General features: G+C 36.2%; 1 protein-coding gene across 4 annotated transcripts in view; it reads right to left on the minus strand.

Moving 5' to 3' along the window:
* The window catches only part of CWF19L2 (CWF19 like cell cycle control factor 2), a 120444-nt gene that overhangs the window by 96951 nt on the left and 2401 nt on the right, over positions 1 to 21092 (minus strand). For all 4 annotated transcript variants that reach the window (XM_009424104.4, XM_522171.8, XM_063783372.1 and 1 more), the window contains exons 3-6: positions 20062 to 20184; positions 8494 to 8604; positions 7093 to 7212; positions 4678 to 4771 (exon numbers count right to left, since the gene is read on the minus strand). In XM_009424104.4, coding sequence (XP_009422379.3) covers positions 4678 to 4771; positions 7093 to 7212; positions 8494 to 8604; positions 20062 to 20184 — 448 coding nt within the window. The remainder of the gene's footprint in view (positions 1 to 4677; positions 4772 to 7092; positions 7213 to 8493; positions 8605 to 20061; positions 20185 to 21092) is intronic.

Below are 21092 nucleotides of genomic sequence, written 5' to 3' on the forward strand. Positions count from 1 at the left end.
TGTGTAAAGAGGAAATCAAATCAATTACTTAAATAAAAATTCTGTTCCTGATTTTCCTTGCCCCAGAACATGACTGCTTTAAGATCACCCCAGCTCTATAACCAACAAAAATGCACACACATTAACCCCAAGACATATACAAGAATATTCATAGCAGAACACTGCAATAATCCCAGCCTGGAAACAACCTAGGAAATGTCTACCATCAGTACACAGGACACCTACATTGTGATATATTCCTAAAATATACTATTTAATATTACACGGCAAAAAAAAAAAAGAAAGAAAAAACTACAACTATATACAACAATATGGATGAATCTCAAAATGTGGGCAAAAGGAGCTGGAAACAAAGGAGGATAAACTGATTTCTGGAGCTAGAAAACAGAATAATGGTTACCCTTCTGGTGACAAGGTAGTGACTAGAAGGGTCACAAAGGGGGCTTCTGGGATACTAACAAGATTTTTCAAACTGTGTGCTGAGTACACAAACGTTTCCATTTTATGAAAATGATCAGTCTGCTGCTGTACACTTGTGGTTTGTGTATTTATGTACATATATAATATATATGTAAGCTATTGTAGGAAGGTTTTTATATTCATAGTAAATATTCACTAAATATTTTTGAATATTTTTATATATGTCACATTTCAATAAAAAGTTTACTTAAAAACAGATTTTTCAAGGCTCAAATTAATTCCTTTCCCCCATTCAGATCTCAAAAGTTTATCTTTACTAAGCAATCTCTCCTAATACGACTTTTCTTTATAGGCCTAAAATATTTTGTACTTCAAAACCTAGATCTCTAATGCAATGATTTCACTTTTTATTCAAAAGCTTATTTTACTCTTGCTTTTTTGTTGTTATTTATATAGTTCATGAGTTCAAAATTAACTATGCAACCACTTGAGGAAGTTAGTCTAAATCCGCAATCTACACAGTGATAAGTAAAAGAAATCCACAGTAATAAATACCTATATGAATGTCTCAGCTACAAAATTGTTTATTCCATAAAATTATCTGTGAAACTGATAAAATGCTGATGGACATAGTAAAAATTTCCTGAACAATCACAAAAATATAATAGCTCAGAAAAAAAAAATCAGAGAAAAAAGTAAGACTATTCCTCTATGTTAACATTTATGAAGGAAATCCAATGGGAGTAAAAATTTTCAGCCAATTCCTTCACTAGTTAAATCCATACAATTTTAGAAATATTTATATAATGATTTCACCTTTAGTTGATAATATGTTCTATCTCAATAGTCCTATTAATCTTATAATTAGAGATGGCAATAATGAAGTCTTTTTGGTAAGAAAAAAATCACCAAATTTAATATTTAAAAAGCGAATAAAAAATACTAACTTGCAGTACCATCCCAAAATTCAATAAAAAAAAATTTAGTCAATATTTATTATGAATATAAAAACCTTCCTACAATAGGAAGTACAAACATGAATGTACAAGGCCAGGTGCAGCGGCTCACGCCTGTAATCCCAGCACTTTGGGAGGTCAAGGTGGGCAGATCAGGAGGTCAAGAGATCAAGACCAGCCTGGCCAACATGGTGAAACCCTGTCTCTACTAAAAATACAAAAATTAGCTGGGTGTGGTGGCATGCACCTGTAGTCCCAGCTACTCAGGAGGCTGAGGCAGGAGAATCGCTTGAACCCAGGAGGCGGAGGCTGCAGTGAGCCGAGATTGCACCACTGCACTCCAGCCTGGTGACAGAGCGAGACTCCACACGCCCCCCGACCCAAAAAAAAAAAAAAAAAACCCATGAATGTACAATAGGAAGTACAAACATGCATGTAGCATGGTTCAGGTCCTCTACGCTGAGAAAAAGATATATCAAATAATTATATAAATTCACTGATATGTGGCACTTAACATACACCTAGATTTCAAATCTGTTATTTATAAGTAAAAAATGAAGAAACTTCCATCATATGCTTCCATCATAACTCAAAGTTACACTGTTATAGACCAAATATTAATACAACCAAATGAATCTGGGCTATATTCCCCAATTCTCTCAGAAAACAGACTAACATAAAAATAGTGATAAACTATCAGGAAACCTAGATTTTAGTTTTGCTGCTACTATTAAATATATGTAAAATCTTATGTATGTCATTAACTTCTTTGGACCTTTGCTCCTTCATCTCTAAGATAAGGCAGCCAATTTAAACCACCTTTCAAAGTCTTTTCAACTCACATTCTAGCAGAAAAAGCCAAAAAATAAAGAGGGGGAAGAAATCAATATGAAGAACAAAATCACATCGAAGGAGTCTGTAAGCAAGAATTCCTACTAACTACATGGTAATAAAAATAGTCTTCCACTAAAGAATCTAGAGTAACTAATGCTGGACTAGGAATCAGAAGACCTGGGTTCTAGTACTACTAACACGACTACCAGAAAAATTACCTGGCCACTCTAAGCCTTGGTTTATTGAGCTATAATATTAAAATACTATCTACACTGCTGTCCTTTACATGGTTGCCAAGAAAAAAGCTGATATATAACTGTGCCATATAAACTCTAAAATTGTACAAATATTCCCATTACTAAAATATGACAAAATAATTTTGTATGGGCTCTGAAAATGATTAACCTACTTTTCCACTGAATTCTAAGACAAAAAATCAAGATTAACACATTAATTATTGAAAATATATCCCTTCAATCATTACAAAAACCTGTTGATAAAACCTTCCCAAAAGATTTAATCATACAAGTATCTGACATTACCATCATTATTGAGTAGTCACCATATTCCAGACACTGCTAAAACATTTTCTAATTTAATCTTCACATTAACTATATAAGATAGGTAATATCATTATTCCCTATTACATATGAATAAATTGGGCTCTGAGAGGCCAGAAAATGTCTCCACAATTATGAAGCTAATTAGTGGAAATGCCAACATTCTAATCCCAAGTAGACTGACTCCAAAGTCTAGTCCTTTAACAGTAACACTATGTCACCTCTACCTCCTTAATACAGATATTGTAATACTTTTAGATGCCTAACAGTTCCACCCCTACCATTGGTCTAAATAGAATGACAACACTATCTACATATGCAGTAAAACCTGCCAATCACTTTTTAAAACTTAATTTCAACTCTGGGATCTTAGCCTCAGAAAGACAGAAGCTTTCTGTCATTTTTTCTCTTTCTGAATAAACGTAAGATGGAAAAGAAGTGGTAAAAGCATGACATGAAGGGGAAGGGAGAAGGGCTCTCTAAAAGCATAATTTTCTCCTAGTATCTTTGATTCTGCTGTTTCAGTCTGCTAAAAGATACCACCTAAAGTAAAACTCTGGATCTTCTCCACTCAGTAAAGAACCTGTCAACTGGCAAGATCCAAAGATTGGGTTTGTCAATTCTAGGTTTTCCTCAAAAAAATTTATTGACCATCCTCTGATATTAGGGATGGCAAAAGCCTAGATCATAAAAACAGCCCAACATAGTAATGGTTGAGTGAGCTAACTTATTGTTCCCCAAACGATCTATGAAACAGTATTTCAAAGAGAACCTTGTATGACTATAGTTACTATTACATAACTCAGCAGGGACACTTCTGCCTGAAGTTGAAAGACAAAAAAAGAAACTGTTAACTATTGCCAATAACTTTAGTAAAATTGCTAAATTAAGAAGGGACATGTAAGGTGGCTCTACTGTCATCTCTACATAAAATACAGAAGAATTTTAACAAATAACCAAAATAAAAATACATTATGTATAAAAAGCAGGAAAACATCCCACTGATAAATCACTAAGGTGAAAAGAGAACATCACAATTTGTAATACTACCATCTGTATAATGGGTTAGTTGTAATAAACTTTTGAGGTGTCAACACAACACTTAATGGGAATATAAGTAATTTTTAAATTGTGTTATAAAGTATGCTTACGTGACATTTAAATATTTTGTCTCCATCTGCTGGAAAATAATAGCACTCTCCTAAGGTCAATACAAATTTTAAGAATTCTAGAAAAGCAGGAAATTCTGAATATACAAACCACATCTTTAGTTTTTATACATTATTTTCATGAAATTTCAGATACTTTTTACATTTTGTTACAGAATGTAACAAACCAAATGCATTATTATGTACTCATAGAATCATACTTTGTATTAATCCAGTTTAAGTAGAAACTCATATATGAGAATATTTTCAAGTATAAAACTATGTATTTAATTAACCTGCTCCCAAATACATCATAATTAAAACAATATTCCAAAGTGCTAATAATTTAAATTAGCCTTCCAAAGACTGCAAATTTTTATCAATGCTTTCTCATATGTAAACTTGGGTCATACACTTATAATACCAAAAGAAATGCCTGAGGCCAGGCGCAGTAGCTCACAGCTGTAATCCTTGCACTTTGGCAGGACAAGGCGGTTAGGTCAAGGCTTAAGCCCAGGAGTTCAAGACTAGGCTGGGCAACATGGTGAAACCACATCTCTATAAAAAATTATCTGGGAGTGGTGACATGCACCTGTAATCCCAACTACTTGGGAGGCTGAGGTGGGAGGATCACTTGAGTGGGAGGTGGAGGCTGCAGTGAGCCATGATCGCACCACTGCACTCCCTGGCTGATAGAGCGAGACTCTGTCTCGAAAAAAAAAAAAACCCTGTGTGTCTATAATCAAAATGTAGAAATACCTTTAGTAATCGATGACACACTACAGTCTTCAGGTGGAAGACCTGTCCCACCATCCTTCCAGTACGGATTCAATTCTCTTTCCATCAGTTTGGACTAGAACAAATTATTTTCAGAGGTGAAATTTCAAAAAATTAACAAATTATAAAAAATTAACAAATAATAAATCTGAGACCCAGTTAATAGTCATAACCCTGGACAAATCATTTAAAACATTCTTAAGATATGCTGTTCTGTAACTTACAGGAAATGTCTAAATTCACATTCATTCAATGTTCTTATTTAATGCCTACTATATCTTAAAACTGTGCTAGTTGCAGAAGATTTAACTGTCAAAAATCCTGGTCAGCCCTTGCTAACTTTTAGTTCAGTATGGAACACAGACAATAAAAACAGACATGTACTTTGAAGACAGAAGTATACAGTACTGAGGATGCACAAAGAATTCAAATCCCTCTCACAATAAAGGATCAAAGACTTCCTAGAGGAAGTAATATGTGCAGTCCAAGGATGAGCATAAATTAACCGCATTTTCTTTTTTTGTAGGGGAGGGAGCATAAAGATGTTCCAGGTAGAAAGAATAACAGCATGTTCTTAAAACAACAGAGAAAGAGAAAGTGCAGCAGTTTCAGGAAACTTAAAAATAATTCTAATTGGCTAAAACTGTGAGTGACTAATGACAAGAGATTATGTTGTAGAATAATCAGGGACTGGGCCACGTGAGCCATTTTGAACTGCTATGAGGGTTTCATGCTGGGGCCAAAAGAGACTCATGAATGTGATCAGCTTCATATCACACAAAGAGCAAACTGGGCTCAGCATGGAGGAAAGTCTGGAGAACAAGATCAGAGGCACAAGTTCAGTCAGAAGGCTGTGGCAGTAATCCAGGCAACAGATGATAGTAGCCTAATCACAATGCAAGTGTCACCTGTGTTCTAAGCATGATGCCAGGCACTGGGACTGTAATGTGTGAGGCGGCCATGGTCCTTGCCATTAAATAAATTATGGTCTAGAGAAGGGGGAAAGACAATCAAGCAATATAAATATAGGTATGTGAGATCAAAGTAAAGGGTGCTAAAGAACTACATACTAATGATACCTAAGTTGACCCTGGGAGTAGGGGGTTAGAAAATGCTTCCTACAAGAAGTAATAATGGCAAGAGGATGGCAAGAAATGGAACGAGCTAAATGTTAGGAACTTTAGTTTCCAGGAATACAATATACTACTGAAAATTAAAATGCTCTGTAAAATTTGTTTTTAAAAGGGCTTTTTTAAATGTATCCATGAGCTGACGAAAAAGAACCTTCAAAGGACAAAATTTAAGTTAAAGTTTAACCTAAAGGGATATACAAAACCATACAGATTTGATTTCTTAGTTTGTATCAAAAAAGGTTCTGTCACTTCCCTTGTTAGTTTACCACAAAATCTTTCAATATCTATAGTCAAGGAATTTCTTCCAATGGTCTTAAGACTCTCAAAAACATACACATAAGATACTCAACAGGACAAAAAAGGCTAGAATTGCATACTGAGGAGGACAATTGACAAGAGACTAGACAAATTATGAGATACTATCTGAAAATGTATAAAAGACAAAGGATTGAAAATATAAATAACTTCTATAAATCAGTTAGAAGAAGACAAACAACCCTGGTAGAAAAGTAAGCAAAAAACATAAACGAGCAGCTCCCAGTACAAGAAATCTGAATGACCAAAAAACATGAAAAGACCTCTCTGGTAGCAATCAGATAAATGCAAACAAAAACAATGAAATACCATTTCTCACCCATTTATTAGGCTGATAAAAAAATATATAAAGTTTGACAATTACAGATACTGAGTACTGGAAAAGAAACATATGCTCCTGGTACAGTATAAATTGGAATTCCAGATTACCAGGATTGTGTGATGCCCCTAGGAAAGTCACCAGCTTCAGCACTTCCTTACTTCTCTGGATTCATGCTTTTGCCTCATTTTTTGGTCTCTACAGATTTCCTATTGCTTCCTTACTAGCAAAGTGACAACAATAAAGTATAAAATAAGCATGCTTATTTTACATTATATCCACCAGAATTTCTAGATGTCTTGAAATGAAGTATTTTCATGGTGTCTAATTCAGTATGTACACTGAAACAAAAATTGAGTGAGTTCACTTTCAATTTAATGATATTAAACTCAATATTCACTCAACTTTATATATGCCCTAGATTTATAAATCTAGTAAACCTTTAAACTCACTTCCTATAGGAAATTTATTTTTCTTAAACTGATGTATTTCATAGTTGTTCTCACTAATTGTATTAAATACTATAAAAAATAAAATGGTATTTTACAAGTTAAACTGCATTTATATAAATGTCTTGTAAGTTTATTAAAGGTAAATTAGAAAGTTAAAGCATTTCAAATATTCTCTTACCTGTTCAAGTGCTTGGGTTTTCTCTTGCTCTATTTTCCTCATAGTTTCCTTTTCAGCTTTGAGTGATGATGATGACACAGTTTTAACAGACATAAAATCAACAGTCATCCACTCATCCCTCTGTTAAAAAAAAAAGACATAAAATCAACAGTCATCCACTCATCATTTCAATCTGAACTGATTAGAATTTAATAAACACTTGGTAATAAGAGCAGGGACTTTGGAGGCAATCAAACCTGAAACAAGTCCTACATGGCTATATAACTTGAAGCAAGCTTCTAAATCTCTCTATACTTTAGTCTCTCCTCTATAAAATGGTATAAAATCCCTACCTTTCAGGATTGTTTTAAAGAGTAAACAAGATAACAGATCTAAAGCATCCAGCCCAAAGCCTGGCACACAACAAGCAATCAAACTTAGTTCTTGTTCACCTTTCTTCCTTCACCTGTGGCTAACAGTGGACAAATTACATTCTTCCTGAGGCAGATGAACTATAACCCAAAATTTTTGAACTATTCAACTGTTAAGTATTGTTAAGAAAATTAAGGCATGAGGTGAAGGGAAAAAAAACTGTGATGGAACTCTACTCACTATAGAAGGGTCAGACAGAGATACAGTATAAGGCTTTAGGGACATAAGGGGAAAGTGCCACTTCTTATCAACAATCAAAAGCATGAAAGCCTCTAAGGAACGAGAATAGAGAGGAACACTCACTTTCTCACAGTAGAAGGGGAAGGGGGTTCTAAACATTCAGCAAACAGCATTACTGCCAAAATTATTCCTAAAGTATATTGTTTTCAAAGCCTAATTGTTCTCCTGAAGAAATTTTAATCATCTTTCATTTTCATATTCATTTATTCTCAAAAGTTGATACTTTTTTCTTTAAAACCAAGTGGTAGGCCAGGTGCAGTGGCTCACGTCTCTAATTCTAGCACTTTGGGAGGCTGAGGTGGAAGGATTGCTCGAGCTCAGGAGTTTGAGACCCAGTCTAGGCAACATAGGGAGACCCCAACTCTACACAAAATAAAAAAATTAGCCAGGCGTGGTGGCACACAACTGTGGTCCCAGCTACCAGGGAGGTCGAGGTGGGAGGATTACTCGAGCCTGGGAGGTCGAGGGTGCGGAGAGCTCTGATTGTGCCACTGCGGCCCAGCCTGGGCAACAGAGTGAGACCCTGTCTCTAAAATGAATGAAAGAGAGAAAGAGAGAGAGAGAGAGAGAGAAAGAGAGAGACAGAGAGAAAGAGAAAGAAAGGAAGGAAGGAAGGAAGGAAGGAGAGGGAGAGAGAGAGGGAGAGAGGGACAGAGAGGGAGGGAGGGATAGAGAGGGAAGGAGGGAGGGAGGGAGGGAGGAAGGAAGGAAGGAAGAAAGCAAGGAAGGAAAATCAAGTGGCTTGCTTACCTTGATAATTTGGGTGTCATCTTTTTCTGACTTTTCATCTTTCACTTTCCAGGCTTTTTCCTTGTCAGGAGTCTGGGATGGAACAGCCTCAACCCACTCATCTTCAGAGCTCTAAGAACATTTAGCATATAAGTGAAATTGTCAAATTTGCATACTTTGATATAAAAATTCTGTGCTGTTAAGTGGTAGAAATTCAACATCGTAGAAAAAAATTCTTACACTGTATTTCCCCTTTACAAAATGGCATTGAAATTTTAAAGAGCTGGGTGTGGTGGCTCACACCTGTAATCTCAGCACTTTGGGAGGCTGAGGCAGGCATATTACTTGAGGTCAGGAGTACAAGACCAGCCTGGCAAACATGGTGAAACGCCATCTCTACTAAAAATACAAAAAAGTTAGCCAAGCGTGGTGGCGCATGCCTGTAATCCCATCTACTCAGGAGGCTAAGGCAGGAGAATCGCTTGTACCCAGGAGGCGGAGGTTGCAGTGAGCTAAGATCGCACCACTGCACTCCAACCTGGGCCACAGAGACTCCGTCTCAAAAAAAAAATTTTTTTTAAGAAAAAACATATAAACCCACTAGTTTGAGTTAAGCCCACAAAACACAACCAAATTATTTTTATTTTCTCATCCATTTATTATCAAGCCAAGAGAAGGCAAAAAAACAAAAATGGGAACTGCCAAGTAGAGACCTCACTTCAGCACAGAGCTTCAGTGCCTACCAACGTCAAGTAGTTACTCACATCTCTGCTTCACTAGAAGAGGGGAAACACCACCCAGGTAAACAAATTTGCTGTTTGCCCCTAAGTTTCACATTTTGAGATTTCCCTTGATCTAAAACTGCAGATAACATTATCTTCTTCAACACCCTCCTGAAGCTTTATACCAATTCCCATATTCTCAGCAAATTATGTCTTCTTTTACCTCATCAAGAAAACTAGGGCCACCTTATCCTCCTACCCACCGCCCAAAACATTTATGGCTGTGCCTATCCTTATTTCCAGTTAACTCCTCCTATTTAAGGCAGATCTTGCTCTAAAGATTTTGATAACTCTTTCTGTTCCTCCAGGACCTTGCTCCATCAATTATCTTCTCCTCTCACGGCATTAACCAAAGATCCCTAATGGCCTAGAAACAATTTCAAGCATTTCCCACCCTTTTTTTTTTTTTTTTAAGGAGGGAAGGGGGACCTTCCTTGACCCTGTATATTCCTCCTCTAGCAGGAATTAATCTTCCGGCTTCCATTCTCAGATGAACTTCTTGAAAGAGTAGTCTACATGCACCACCTTCACACTCTCACTTTCATACATTTTCTCAAAACTCTACAATACATCTACTGTCCCCATTAATCTACTGAAACTTCTCCAAACTCACCAATGGCTTCCACTGTGCCGAACTCAACAAAACGTTTCAGTCTTCAGCTCTCTAGACCTCTCTGCTCAATGCAACTCTGTTGATAACTCACTTTCCTGGCTTCCATGACACCTCTCAGCTCTCCTCCCACTCTGTTTCTTCTCCATTTCCTTCATGAACTCTTCCTCCTTTGCTTAGCCCTTAAATATCTTGTTATTTGGGATTCCATTCTTTGCCCATGACATTTTTCAATGTCTAAACATTCCCTTTGGGCCATTAAATCCATTCTGATGGCCTGAACTACAATAAATTGTGCTGATATCTTTCAAATTTGTCTAACCAAAGTTTCACTGACTAATTGTCTACTGCAGTTGGATGGCATACTAAACTCAGTAAGAACAGAAGATAAAGCTATCCTCTTCTTCTACAAAATCTACTTCTCCTTGTATAGTATTGAACTGAGTTATCTGGAACAACCAACCACCCACTTAAACCAAGTCAGAAACTCAGGATGATGTTACCTCACACATTCAAGCCTACCATTTTCATTTTAAAAATATTTATTAAATATACCATAGAGTGAATACATGATTACCATACGAGCCTACCTCTATCCCTGGCCACTACTGATTAGTTCAAACGTAGGTACCTGACCCAATTCACATCAACCTGAGCCATTCCTCAGGAATCTGAAATCAGGTCTAAATGGGCTTATCTAAAACTAAGAAATGGGAAGGCATTGGGAGAGGCCATTTCTGTCATGAGAAATAGAAATCAGCAAAAATTTTTTAAAAACTAGAACTCAGGGTAGGGGAAATGAAAAATGGCAAGAAAATTGCAAAAACCATTCACAATTCTAATTCCAGCTATTCTTGAAGCCTAGCTGCATTCCTACATCTATATGTCTTATGAGAATTTTGTACTTTAATAATAAATCCTTTTTGCAAAATCCAATTTATATTTAGTTTCTGTTACCTGCAACCAAAATACCAACTAATATTCTCTTCTTTGATCCTTAAAGTAGCACCCCAGGCTGGGCGCGGTGGCTCACGCCTGTAATCCCAACACTTTGGGAGGCCGAGGTGGGTGGATCATGAGGTCAGGAGTTCGAGACCAGCCTGGCCAAGAGGGTGAAACCCCATCTCTACTAAAAATACAAAAATTAGCCAGGTGTGGTGGTGCATGCCTGTACTCCCACCTACTTGAGAGGCTGAGGAAGGAGAGTATCTTGAACCCGGGAGGCGGGGGTTGTGGTGAGCCAAGATCGTGCCATTGCACTCCAGCCTGGGGGACAAGAGCAAAACTCCGCCTTAAAAAAAAAAAAAGTAGTAGCCCTAGATCAGATCTTATCTCTCACCTAGACAACTGATTCCAGGAGACCTAATTAATCTCCTGGACTCATCTTTCCTGCTCCCCTTCTTTCTCCAACCCCTCACCCCAAATACATTTAGAGTAATATAAAGGGAACATCTGACCACCGTACTTCTCTTCTAGGGCTTCCCATTGCAAAGACTGCTAGTTATTCCTCTTCTTTCCTACCAACAGAATCCCATTTTATTTGGAGAAGTAATGTACTTCCCATGCTAGAAAGTGAAGCCTTATGATCAAGTGTCCAATTAGATGTAAACAAAAGTATTTTATGGGACTTTCTGGAAGTCAAGTTAAGAAAAAAAAGAGCATCTTCTTTCCTGTTATCTGGACTAAGAGGCAATGCTGTAAGGATGATGGAAAAGCAAGACAATAGAAGCCTAGGTCCCAGAAGACCATACTAGCCCTAGACTGTCTACCTGACTTATTTCATATCAGAAAAAAATGAATTTCTATCTTGTATAATCAATGGCTATTCTGAGATTTTCTAATAAATGCAGCTGAACCCAATTAGATGATACATTCCCTACTGAATAAAGTCAAAGCTCTTGGTTTACAAGGCCCTATTAATTCTTACAGTTTCATCTCCATTCACCCCCTCCTGTTTTATAATTTAGTACTATCAAATTGCTTATAGTTATATTTACATACATACACACATACTCACACTCATATTATCTCATACTTCCATGTCTCTGCTCTCGCAATTCCTTATGCATGAAATGCCAAGCACACCTTTATTTGCCTAATGCTTACTAATCTATCTAGTCTCAATTCAAGCATCATTTAATCAACAAGTTAGCAAATGAAATCCCTCTTAATACCCTGTACTACCATGGCATCATGTTGGATGGTATGCTAAACTCAGTAACAATAGAAAATAAAGCCAACATCTTCTTCTACAAAATCTACTACAAAATCATATTATTAATGTTATGTATCTATTTATCCAATTAGGAAATGAGTTCCCCAAAGGTTTAAAAATATATTTTTATATTCCCCATGTCTAGAACAGTGTCTGGCAAAGAATAAGCATTTGATACATGCAAGCTGAAATTAAATGAAATGTCTTTTTCTACTCTTTCAATAGCACTAGTCAGAAACTTTTAAGCAGCAACCTATACTCATTTTCACAATTATGCACTCACTCACCTTACCACTTCAGCAAAATTGATGCTCCCCATGCTACGACTTCAGTTCTCTTGCTAATTTTAGTTTCAATCTCCATTTTACCTTGAACTCATTAACCATCAAGCTTAATACGCCTCCTGACCTAACACAGCCTTCAGGGCTCTCCTTCTCTTGTGCAGCCTGCAGAATTAACCACACCTCTAATTCTATCTAGTGGTCAAAACCTAGAAGGTGGAACTAAGACAGAAAAGTGCTACCAGCAAAAATCAAGGGATCTTGAGGACTTCTGCTTCTGTCCTTGACAAAATAAATGGCATCAAACTAGAAATACATACAAATTGGAATAAAAATGAAACTACAATCTCTACAGCTTTTTATCTAAAGGCACTTTCTAGACTGTGGCATAGAGGGGTAACCCAAGCAGAACATGAAAATCTCACTGAGCAAAGGAAACGGAATTTGAACTTTGTGAAGGCTGAAACAAAAGTACAGATGGGAAGTTACACAGAGAAAGGGTGCCAGAAATCTACTTAAAGGACCCCTGGAGTCTTTAAAGAAAGACCAAGCTGAACATGCTGAGGATGAGAGTCCACAAGGTCAGGCAAAGAAAAATTACCATGGAGAAAACAATTACCAAAGAGCTGTAAGCAGAACAATCCCCAGAGCTCACAAAGGGCTGGAAGACATTCTAGTTCCTCCCAACCAGAATAAAGAAACCTCGCTGTACATCCATGACAATCAGCAGAGAACCCACAAGGGTCATGCCTTAGTAGAAAGGCTAAACCAGTCCTAGAGTAAAGCTATTCTAGATGCATACGAACAAAACTTAAAAACAATCCTTGAAAAGGATTAAGCTAATTCACAAGTAATTAACTGTATGCCAAAAGGAAACTCAATACTCTCTGAAGAAGTCAACAAAATCCAGCAGTCACAATATAAGTTTCATAGGGTTCAGCATCCAATTAAAAGTTACTAGACATTCAAAGAAGCAAGCAAATGTGACCCATATTCAAGAGAAAAATCATTTAATTGAAACAGAACAGGAAAAAACAAGAGAAAATGAAACAGCAAACCAAGACTTTAACACAGCTATCATAAATATGTTCAAGGAAGGGAAAATGTAAAGATAATGAGGAGATAAACTGAAAAACATTAGAAAGATCCAAACGAAACATCTAATGATAAAAAAAAAAATACAGTACCTGAAATGAAAATGTCACTGGATAGGGATAACAGTAAGCTAGACACAGCAAAAGAAAAGGCCAGTCGGCCAGGCGCAGTGGCTCACGCCTGTAATCCCAGCACTTTGGGAGGCTGAGGCAGGCAGATCACGAGGTCAGGAGATCCAGACCATCCTGGCCAACATGGTGAAACCCCATCTCCACTAAAAATACAAACAATTAGCTGGACATGGTGATGAGCACCTGTAATCCCAACTACTCAGGAGGCTGAGGGACGAGAATCACTTCAACCCAGGAGGCAGAGGTTGCAGTGAGCTGAGATCACGCCACTGCACTCCCGCCTGGCAACAGAGCGAGACTCCGTCTCGAAAAAAAAAAAAAAAAAAGGCCAGTAAACCTGAAGCTCACGACATAGCAATAAAATATACCCAACCCAAGGCATAGAAAGGAAAAAGGCTAGAAAGAAAGTGAACACAGGCTCATCAACCTGTGAGACATTATTTTAAGGAGACTACCAAAATGAGAGGGAACAGAAAAAAAAAATACTTCGAAAAAGCCTGAAAGTTTCATATTTGATGGAAACTGTAAACTCACAAATCAAAGCAGCACAATGAACCTAAGGCAGATGCTACACTCTGAATGTTTGTGTCCCCCACCAAATTCTTATGTTGAGATCCTGACCCCCAAGACAATGATAATAGGGGCTGAGGCCTTTGGGAGATGACTGGGAATGGGATTAGCGCCCTTATAAAACATAGCCCAAGAGCACTCCCTTCTGCCATATGAGGTTAGAGTGAGAAGACAGCCATCTCTGAGGAACTGAACCCTCATCAGACACAAAGTCTACCAGCGCCTCGATCTTAGACTTTCTAGCCTCCCAAACTGTGAGAAATAAGTTTCTGTCATTTATAATCCACCCAGTTAGTTTTGGTATAGCAGCCCAAATGAACTAAGACAGTAGAATAAACACAAAGAAATCAATACCAAGACATATCACAATTGATTCACTGAAAAATAATTGATGAAAAAAAAAGCCCTAAAAGCATCCAGAATAAAAAGGCACACTACATACAGAGAAAAAATATTACAATGACTACAGAGTTCTCAATATGTACAATGCAAACCAGAAGACAATGGGATGACATTTTACAGTGCAAAAAAAAAAAAAGAAAACACTATAAACTTAAAATTCTTTATCTAGCCAAGTATCTGAAAAATGAAGATTGCTAGTAGGAACTTCTGAGTTTGTGGTAAAAGAAAAAAAGAATGAAGATGAAATAAAAGAAATTTTCAAACAAAAGCTGAGAGAATACAATGTCTGCAAATCCATATTATAATACATGTTAATGAAAGTTCTACAGACAAAAGGAAAATGGTATTAGACAGAAATTCAGACCTACATAAAATAATAAAGAATATCAGAGATGATAAATCTGTGGGTAAATATAAAAGACTTTCTTCATATGTGTAACTTATTTAAAAGATAACTGACTAAAGTAAAAATAAAAAGAATGTATGACATTAAAAATTATAAACAATGTGGGTTTATAACATATGTAGAAGTAAAATATATGACAACAATAGCAAAAAATATGGTAGGAGAAAATGGAAGTATATTTTGGTGAAAGTCTAATTATAAAAGTAAAATTATATATTATTTGAAAGTAGAGTATGGTAAGTTAAAATATGCATAAGACTTAAAGCAGTCATTAAAAATAAATAAGGTATACCTAATAAGCCTACAGCAGATGAAATGGGATGCTAAAAAACACTCGATCCAAAAGACAGGAAAAGGAAGGAACAAAGGAAAAAAGAACAAAGAAAAAATAGAAAAGGAATAACAACATGGTAGACTTAAACTCATCCATATCAATTATTACATTAAACATAAATAATCCAAACCAGTACTATTCAAAGAATTTTTCTATATACTGTCCAATATAGTAGCCACATAAATTTGGCTGATATAATTTTAATGAATTTTAACAAAAAATTTAAAAGCCATAAACAGCTAACAGATTAGAGAGCACAAAAAACATCTAATTGAAAAGTAAGAGACGTGAGCCAAGATTGCGGCACTGCACTCCAGCCTGGGTGACAGTGTGAGACTCCATCTCAAGAAAAAAAAAAAAAGGAAGAGGCCAGATGCAGTGGCTCACATATGTAATTCCAGCACTTTGGGAGTCCCAGGTGGGAGGATTGCTTAAGGTCAAGACTTTGAGACCAGGCTAGGCAACATGGCAAAACCACATCTCTACAAAATATCAAAATATATATAGATCATAGGCTAGAATATAAAATGTCTCAAAAACTTTTTAACAACTGAAATTATACAGAGTACAATAAAATAATAATTAAATCCAAAGTCAATAACCAAAAAAAACCTAATAAAATCCACAAATATCTGGAAATTTAAAAACTCATATATATATATATATATATATATATATATATATATATATATATATATATATATCTATCTATCTATCTCCTGGATGTCGAAGTGCACACCTGTAGTCCCAGCTTTCAAGAGGCTGAGGTGGGAGAGTCACTTGAGCCCCAGGGGTTGAAGCTGCAGTGATCTACTACACTCTAGCCTGGGCAACAAAGCAAGACTCTGTCAATCAATCAATAAATCAATCAATCAATAAAATAAAAAAGAAGAAATTGAGAGGCTAGATAAAAAAGCAAGACCCAATTATACACTGCTTACAAGAAATACACTTTCAATATATAAAAAAGGTACATTAAAACTAAAAGAACTTTAAAAAGACGATGAAAACACACAAAAAAAGAAAACTGAAGAGGCTTTATTAATATGAGATACAAGAGACTTCAGACAAGAGTATTACCAAAGATAAAGACGAAAACTTCGTAACAACAGTCAGTTCATCAAGGAGCTGTCTATGTACCTAATAAAGCTTCAAAATACATAAGGCAAAAACTGACAAAACTGAAAGCAGAAATAGGTAAAATCCACAAAACAATTAAGAGATTTCAATACTATTTTCTCAGTAACTGACTGAACAGGTGAACAGAAAATCATTAACACTAAACTTAATACTATTAGTCAACTTTCCCTAATTGACATTTATAAAACACTATACCTAACAATGGCAGAATACATACTCATTTCAAATACATATGGAATTTTCACCAAAATAGATCATAGGCTAGAAAATAAAATGTCTCAAAAACTTTTTAAAAACTGAAATTATACAGAGTATAACATAATAATTAAAATCAAAGTCAATAACCCAAAAAAAAACTAGAAAATTCCACAAATATCTGCAAGTTTAAAAACTCTTATATATCCATGAGTAAGAAAAAGTAAAGTAAAAAATATTTTGAATGGGACAGCAATGAAAATATAACATCAAAGTTACGTAGAGATACAACAGTGCTATGAGAAAATTTTATAAAATAAATACACGTTAGAAAAGATTTCAAATCAGTGGCGATACATTCATCTTAGAAAGTTAGAAAAAGAGCAAATTAAACACAAAATAAGTATTCGCAAAGAATAAATATAGTTTAAATCAATGAAATAGAAAACACACAACCAGAGAAAATTCAAGGAAACTAAAAGGCAATAAAGAAAGATTAATAAAACTGATAAGCCTCAAGACAGACTGACAGAGGAAACAAACAGAAAATAGAAATTACCAAAATCAGGGATGAAAGAGGGGTATCACTATGGATTCCGTAAACATTAAAAGAACAAAGGAAATATTACAAATAACTTTATGACAATAAATTTGACAATTTCTATGGAATAAATTCCCAGAAAAACCGAAATTACTAAAACTAACTCAAGAATAAACAGAAAGTATTTAACACAACTATTAAAGGAATTAACTCTGTCGTTAAACCCATTCCACAAAGAAACTCCAGGACCAAACCGTTTCACTGGCAAATTTTAACACTTATAGATGCAAAAAAAGCACTTACCAAATTCAATACTCATTCAAGATACAAACTCTCAGAAAACTAGAAATAAAATGTCATTTCCTTAATCTGAAAAGGCATACATGAAAGTCCCACAGCAGACATCATGCTTAAATGTAAAAACCTGAATGCTTTGCACCTAAGATAAGGAACAAGGCAATCATGTCCACTCTCACCACTTCCATTCAACACTATTTTTAAGTCCTAGCTACTGAAATAAGGCAACAACAATTAACAAATAAAACAGGCACAGAGACTGAAAAGAAAAAAGTAAAAGTCTTTTTCACACATGACATACCATTTACCTAGAAATCCTAAGAAATCCACTAAAAAAGCTACTAACACTAGTATTAGTAATTTTAACAAGGTGATAAGAGGCAAGGTGAATATATCAAAAGCAGGTTTTTTTTCACTTTTTTCTTTTTTTTCTGATCCTAATGTTTCAAGTCACTTCTATAATTACATACTAGCTGTAAACACATTTAATTTAAAATTCCACTCACGATAGCACTTCCAGAAAACAAAATGGAAAAAACTATAACAAACGACATGTAAGATCTCTACACTAAAAATTTCAGAACATTGTGAGAAAAATCAAAGACATAAATGGATAGAGAGATGTACCAAGTGCACAATGGATTGAAAGAATATTTTAACATATCTATCTCCCTAAATTCCTTCCAATAGGGAAAATTCAGCCTTTTCAACAGATGATGCTAGAAAAACTGGAAATCCACGTGGGAAAAAAATAAACTGACACTACACAACATAAATAAAAATTATTAATGGATTATAAATAAGCAAAAAAGCCAAAGCTATAAAACTTCTAGGGAAAAAAAATAGGAGGCCAAGCATGGTGGCTCACACCCGTAATCCCAGCACTTTGGAAGGCTGAGGCAGGAGATCACTAGAGCCCAGGAGTTCGAGACCAGCCTCGACAATATAGTAAGACTCCATGTCTACAAAAACAACTTTTCTGTACTACATCTGTAGTCATAGCTAATTGGGCTGCTAAGGCAGCAGGATTGCTTGAGCCCAGGAGTTTGAGGCTGCAATGAGCCATGATGGTGCCACTGCACTCCAGTCTGTGCAACATAGTGAGGCTCTATCTCTAAAAACAAACAAACAAAAAACAAAAAAAATTAATAATAACATAAACATAGGAGAAATCACAATCTTGGGGTGCGCAAAAATTAGGATACCAGAAGCACTAAGAAAAAATGATGAAAAACAAAAAAGAAAATATTTAATAAATCAGATTTCACAAAGACATAGAATGCCCTATGGGGACTTAAAATGATGCTCTACATCCCTGTTCTTCAGAGAAATATCACACGAGACATTACACAGTAGAATAGCTAAAAATTACTAAGACTGACAATACCAAGTACTAGCAAGGATGTGGAATTCCTTGGTGACTCCTAGTGCTCAACTTGCCTCAGAGCCAATGGAAAGGTGGTTGGGGGGCAACTGGTGTAGCTAAGGGAGTGCTTACACCACCTCTCCCCCAACCCAAGGCTGCACAATGTGCAGCTCCAAAAGAGACCCTGTCCTTCTGCTTGAGGAGAGGAGAGAGAAGAGTAAATACAGGACTCCATCTTGCATCTTGAATACCAGCTCAGCCATAGCTGGTAACCACTAAAGAGCCCTTAGGCCCTGAATAACCAGCACCAATAATCGGGTACTACACTGTGGCCTTCACTGTGTATCTGAGACTTGCTGGATTCAGGTGAGACTCAGCACATTCCCAGCTGTGGTGGCTATGGGGAGAGCCTCCTTCTGCTTGAGAAAAGTAAAGGGGGCTCTGTCTTGCGCCTTAGGTACCAGCTCAGCCATAGGGTGGTAGAACACCAAGAGGGATCTTGGGGTCTCCAGCCCCACGCCTTGGCTCTTGGATAGCATTTCTGGATCTGCCCTGGCCCGGGGGGGCCCACTGCCCTGAAGGGTGAGTCCCAGGCCGGGCAGCTGACTGAAGAGTTCTTGGGCCTTAAGGGAACATCAGTGGTAGCCTGCCAGTACTACCTGTGGGTCTACGGTGGTGGCTACAGGGTGAGGCCCCTCTGCCTGTGAAAAGGGAAGAGTGGGAAGGACTGCCATTCATGGGTTGAATGCCAGCTCAGCCACAGTTCAATAGAACACCAGGTACAAGTCTAAGGTTTTTGACGCCAGTACCTGGGTCCCTGATGGCACCTCTGGACCCACCTCAGGCCTGGGGGAACTTGCCACCCTGAAGGGAAAGACACAGGCCTGGCTGGCTTCATCACCTGCTGATTGCAGAGCCCCAGGGCCTTGAGTGAACACCAGCTGTAGCCAGGTAATTGTTACAGCAGGCCTTGGGCAAGATCCAGTGCTGTGCTTAGCAATAATTCCCAAATCATATCCCTATCCTCTTAGCCTTTCTCTGAAATTCAAGATCAACATTTCCAATATTTTCTGGACATCTCTAAGTAGATGTATCCCAGATATTTTCATATCATAACTAGTAATATATTTTTTACGTTTTCTTGTATTTTAACTTCCCATAAGTTACACATTCAAATAAAATGTTCTCAAATAGCTGCTTTGATTAATTTTAGTACATACTTACTGATGAGCTATCAGATGACTCATTGTTTTTTTCATATTTCTGTTTCTTGCTCTTTTTTTTCTTTTCTTTCTTTGCTTTTTTTGAATGCTTGTCTTTTTTCTTCTTTTTCTTCACAGAGTGTTCCTACAATCATTTTGAACAGGCAAGAAAAGAATTTAATTTCATCTTAATTTAAAAGGATGTATTCTGAGAGAAAAAAAATAAACCACATTCTAAAAAACTTTCAATCTCTGATGAAATAAGACCAAGAATATGTCTAAATAAATAAAATCTTTCAGGAAATCTTAACACACCTTCTATAATATATGCACTATCAATAAATCATATAACTGAGACTTCTTACCAGAAAAATACTGGGAAAATTTTGGCTTTATTTGTAGATTAATGTGACAAATATAATCAAATAAACACATATATACACAAACATGTATACATGCATCTATATACACACAAACATACATACATATAATATCCCTCTATGGTCTCCCCAAAAATTTATACAAGACTATTAGGCCATAAAAAATATAACAAGATAGCACAAATTAAAATTATAGGAAGAGGCTAGGGGAAGGAGCAAGGATAGGGAAAGGAAAGATGTTGATCAAAGGGTACAAAGTTTTCATGACACTAGAAATAATTTTTAGTGATCTATTACTAATGACCACAGTTAATAATAATGTATTATCTATTTCAAAGCCATTGAAGAACAGACTTTTAACGTTCTCACCACAAAAAAATAAGTTGATGAGGTGATGTATATGTTCATTAGCTTGACTGAATCTTTCTATAATGTATACATAGATCAAACCATCACACTCTACCCCATAAATTTACACAATTATTATTTGTCAATTAAAAATAATTTTTAAAAAAATTATAGGAAAACAGGCTTGAGACCTAAAAAAATAAAATAAAATAAATACATAAAGCTTAAAATGCATAAATTTTTAGGCCTAGAAGCTTGCTATAGCGGGCCAGAAATTTGAAGCTGTCTTCTACTAGCCAACTCAAATAACAAAATTTGAGTCATA

The sequence above is a fragment of the Pan troglodytes genome, chromosome 9 (genome assembly GCF_028858775.2).
Source record: "Pan troglodytes isolate AG18354 chromosome 9, NHGRI_mPanTro3-v2.0_pri, whole genome shotgun sequence".
Taxonomy (NCBI): domain Eukaryota; kingdom Metazoa; phylum Chordata; class Mammalia; order Primates; family Hominidae; genus Pan; species Pan troglodytes.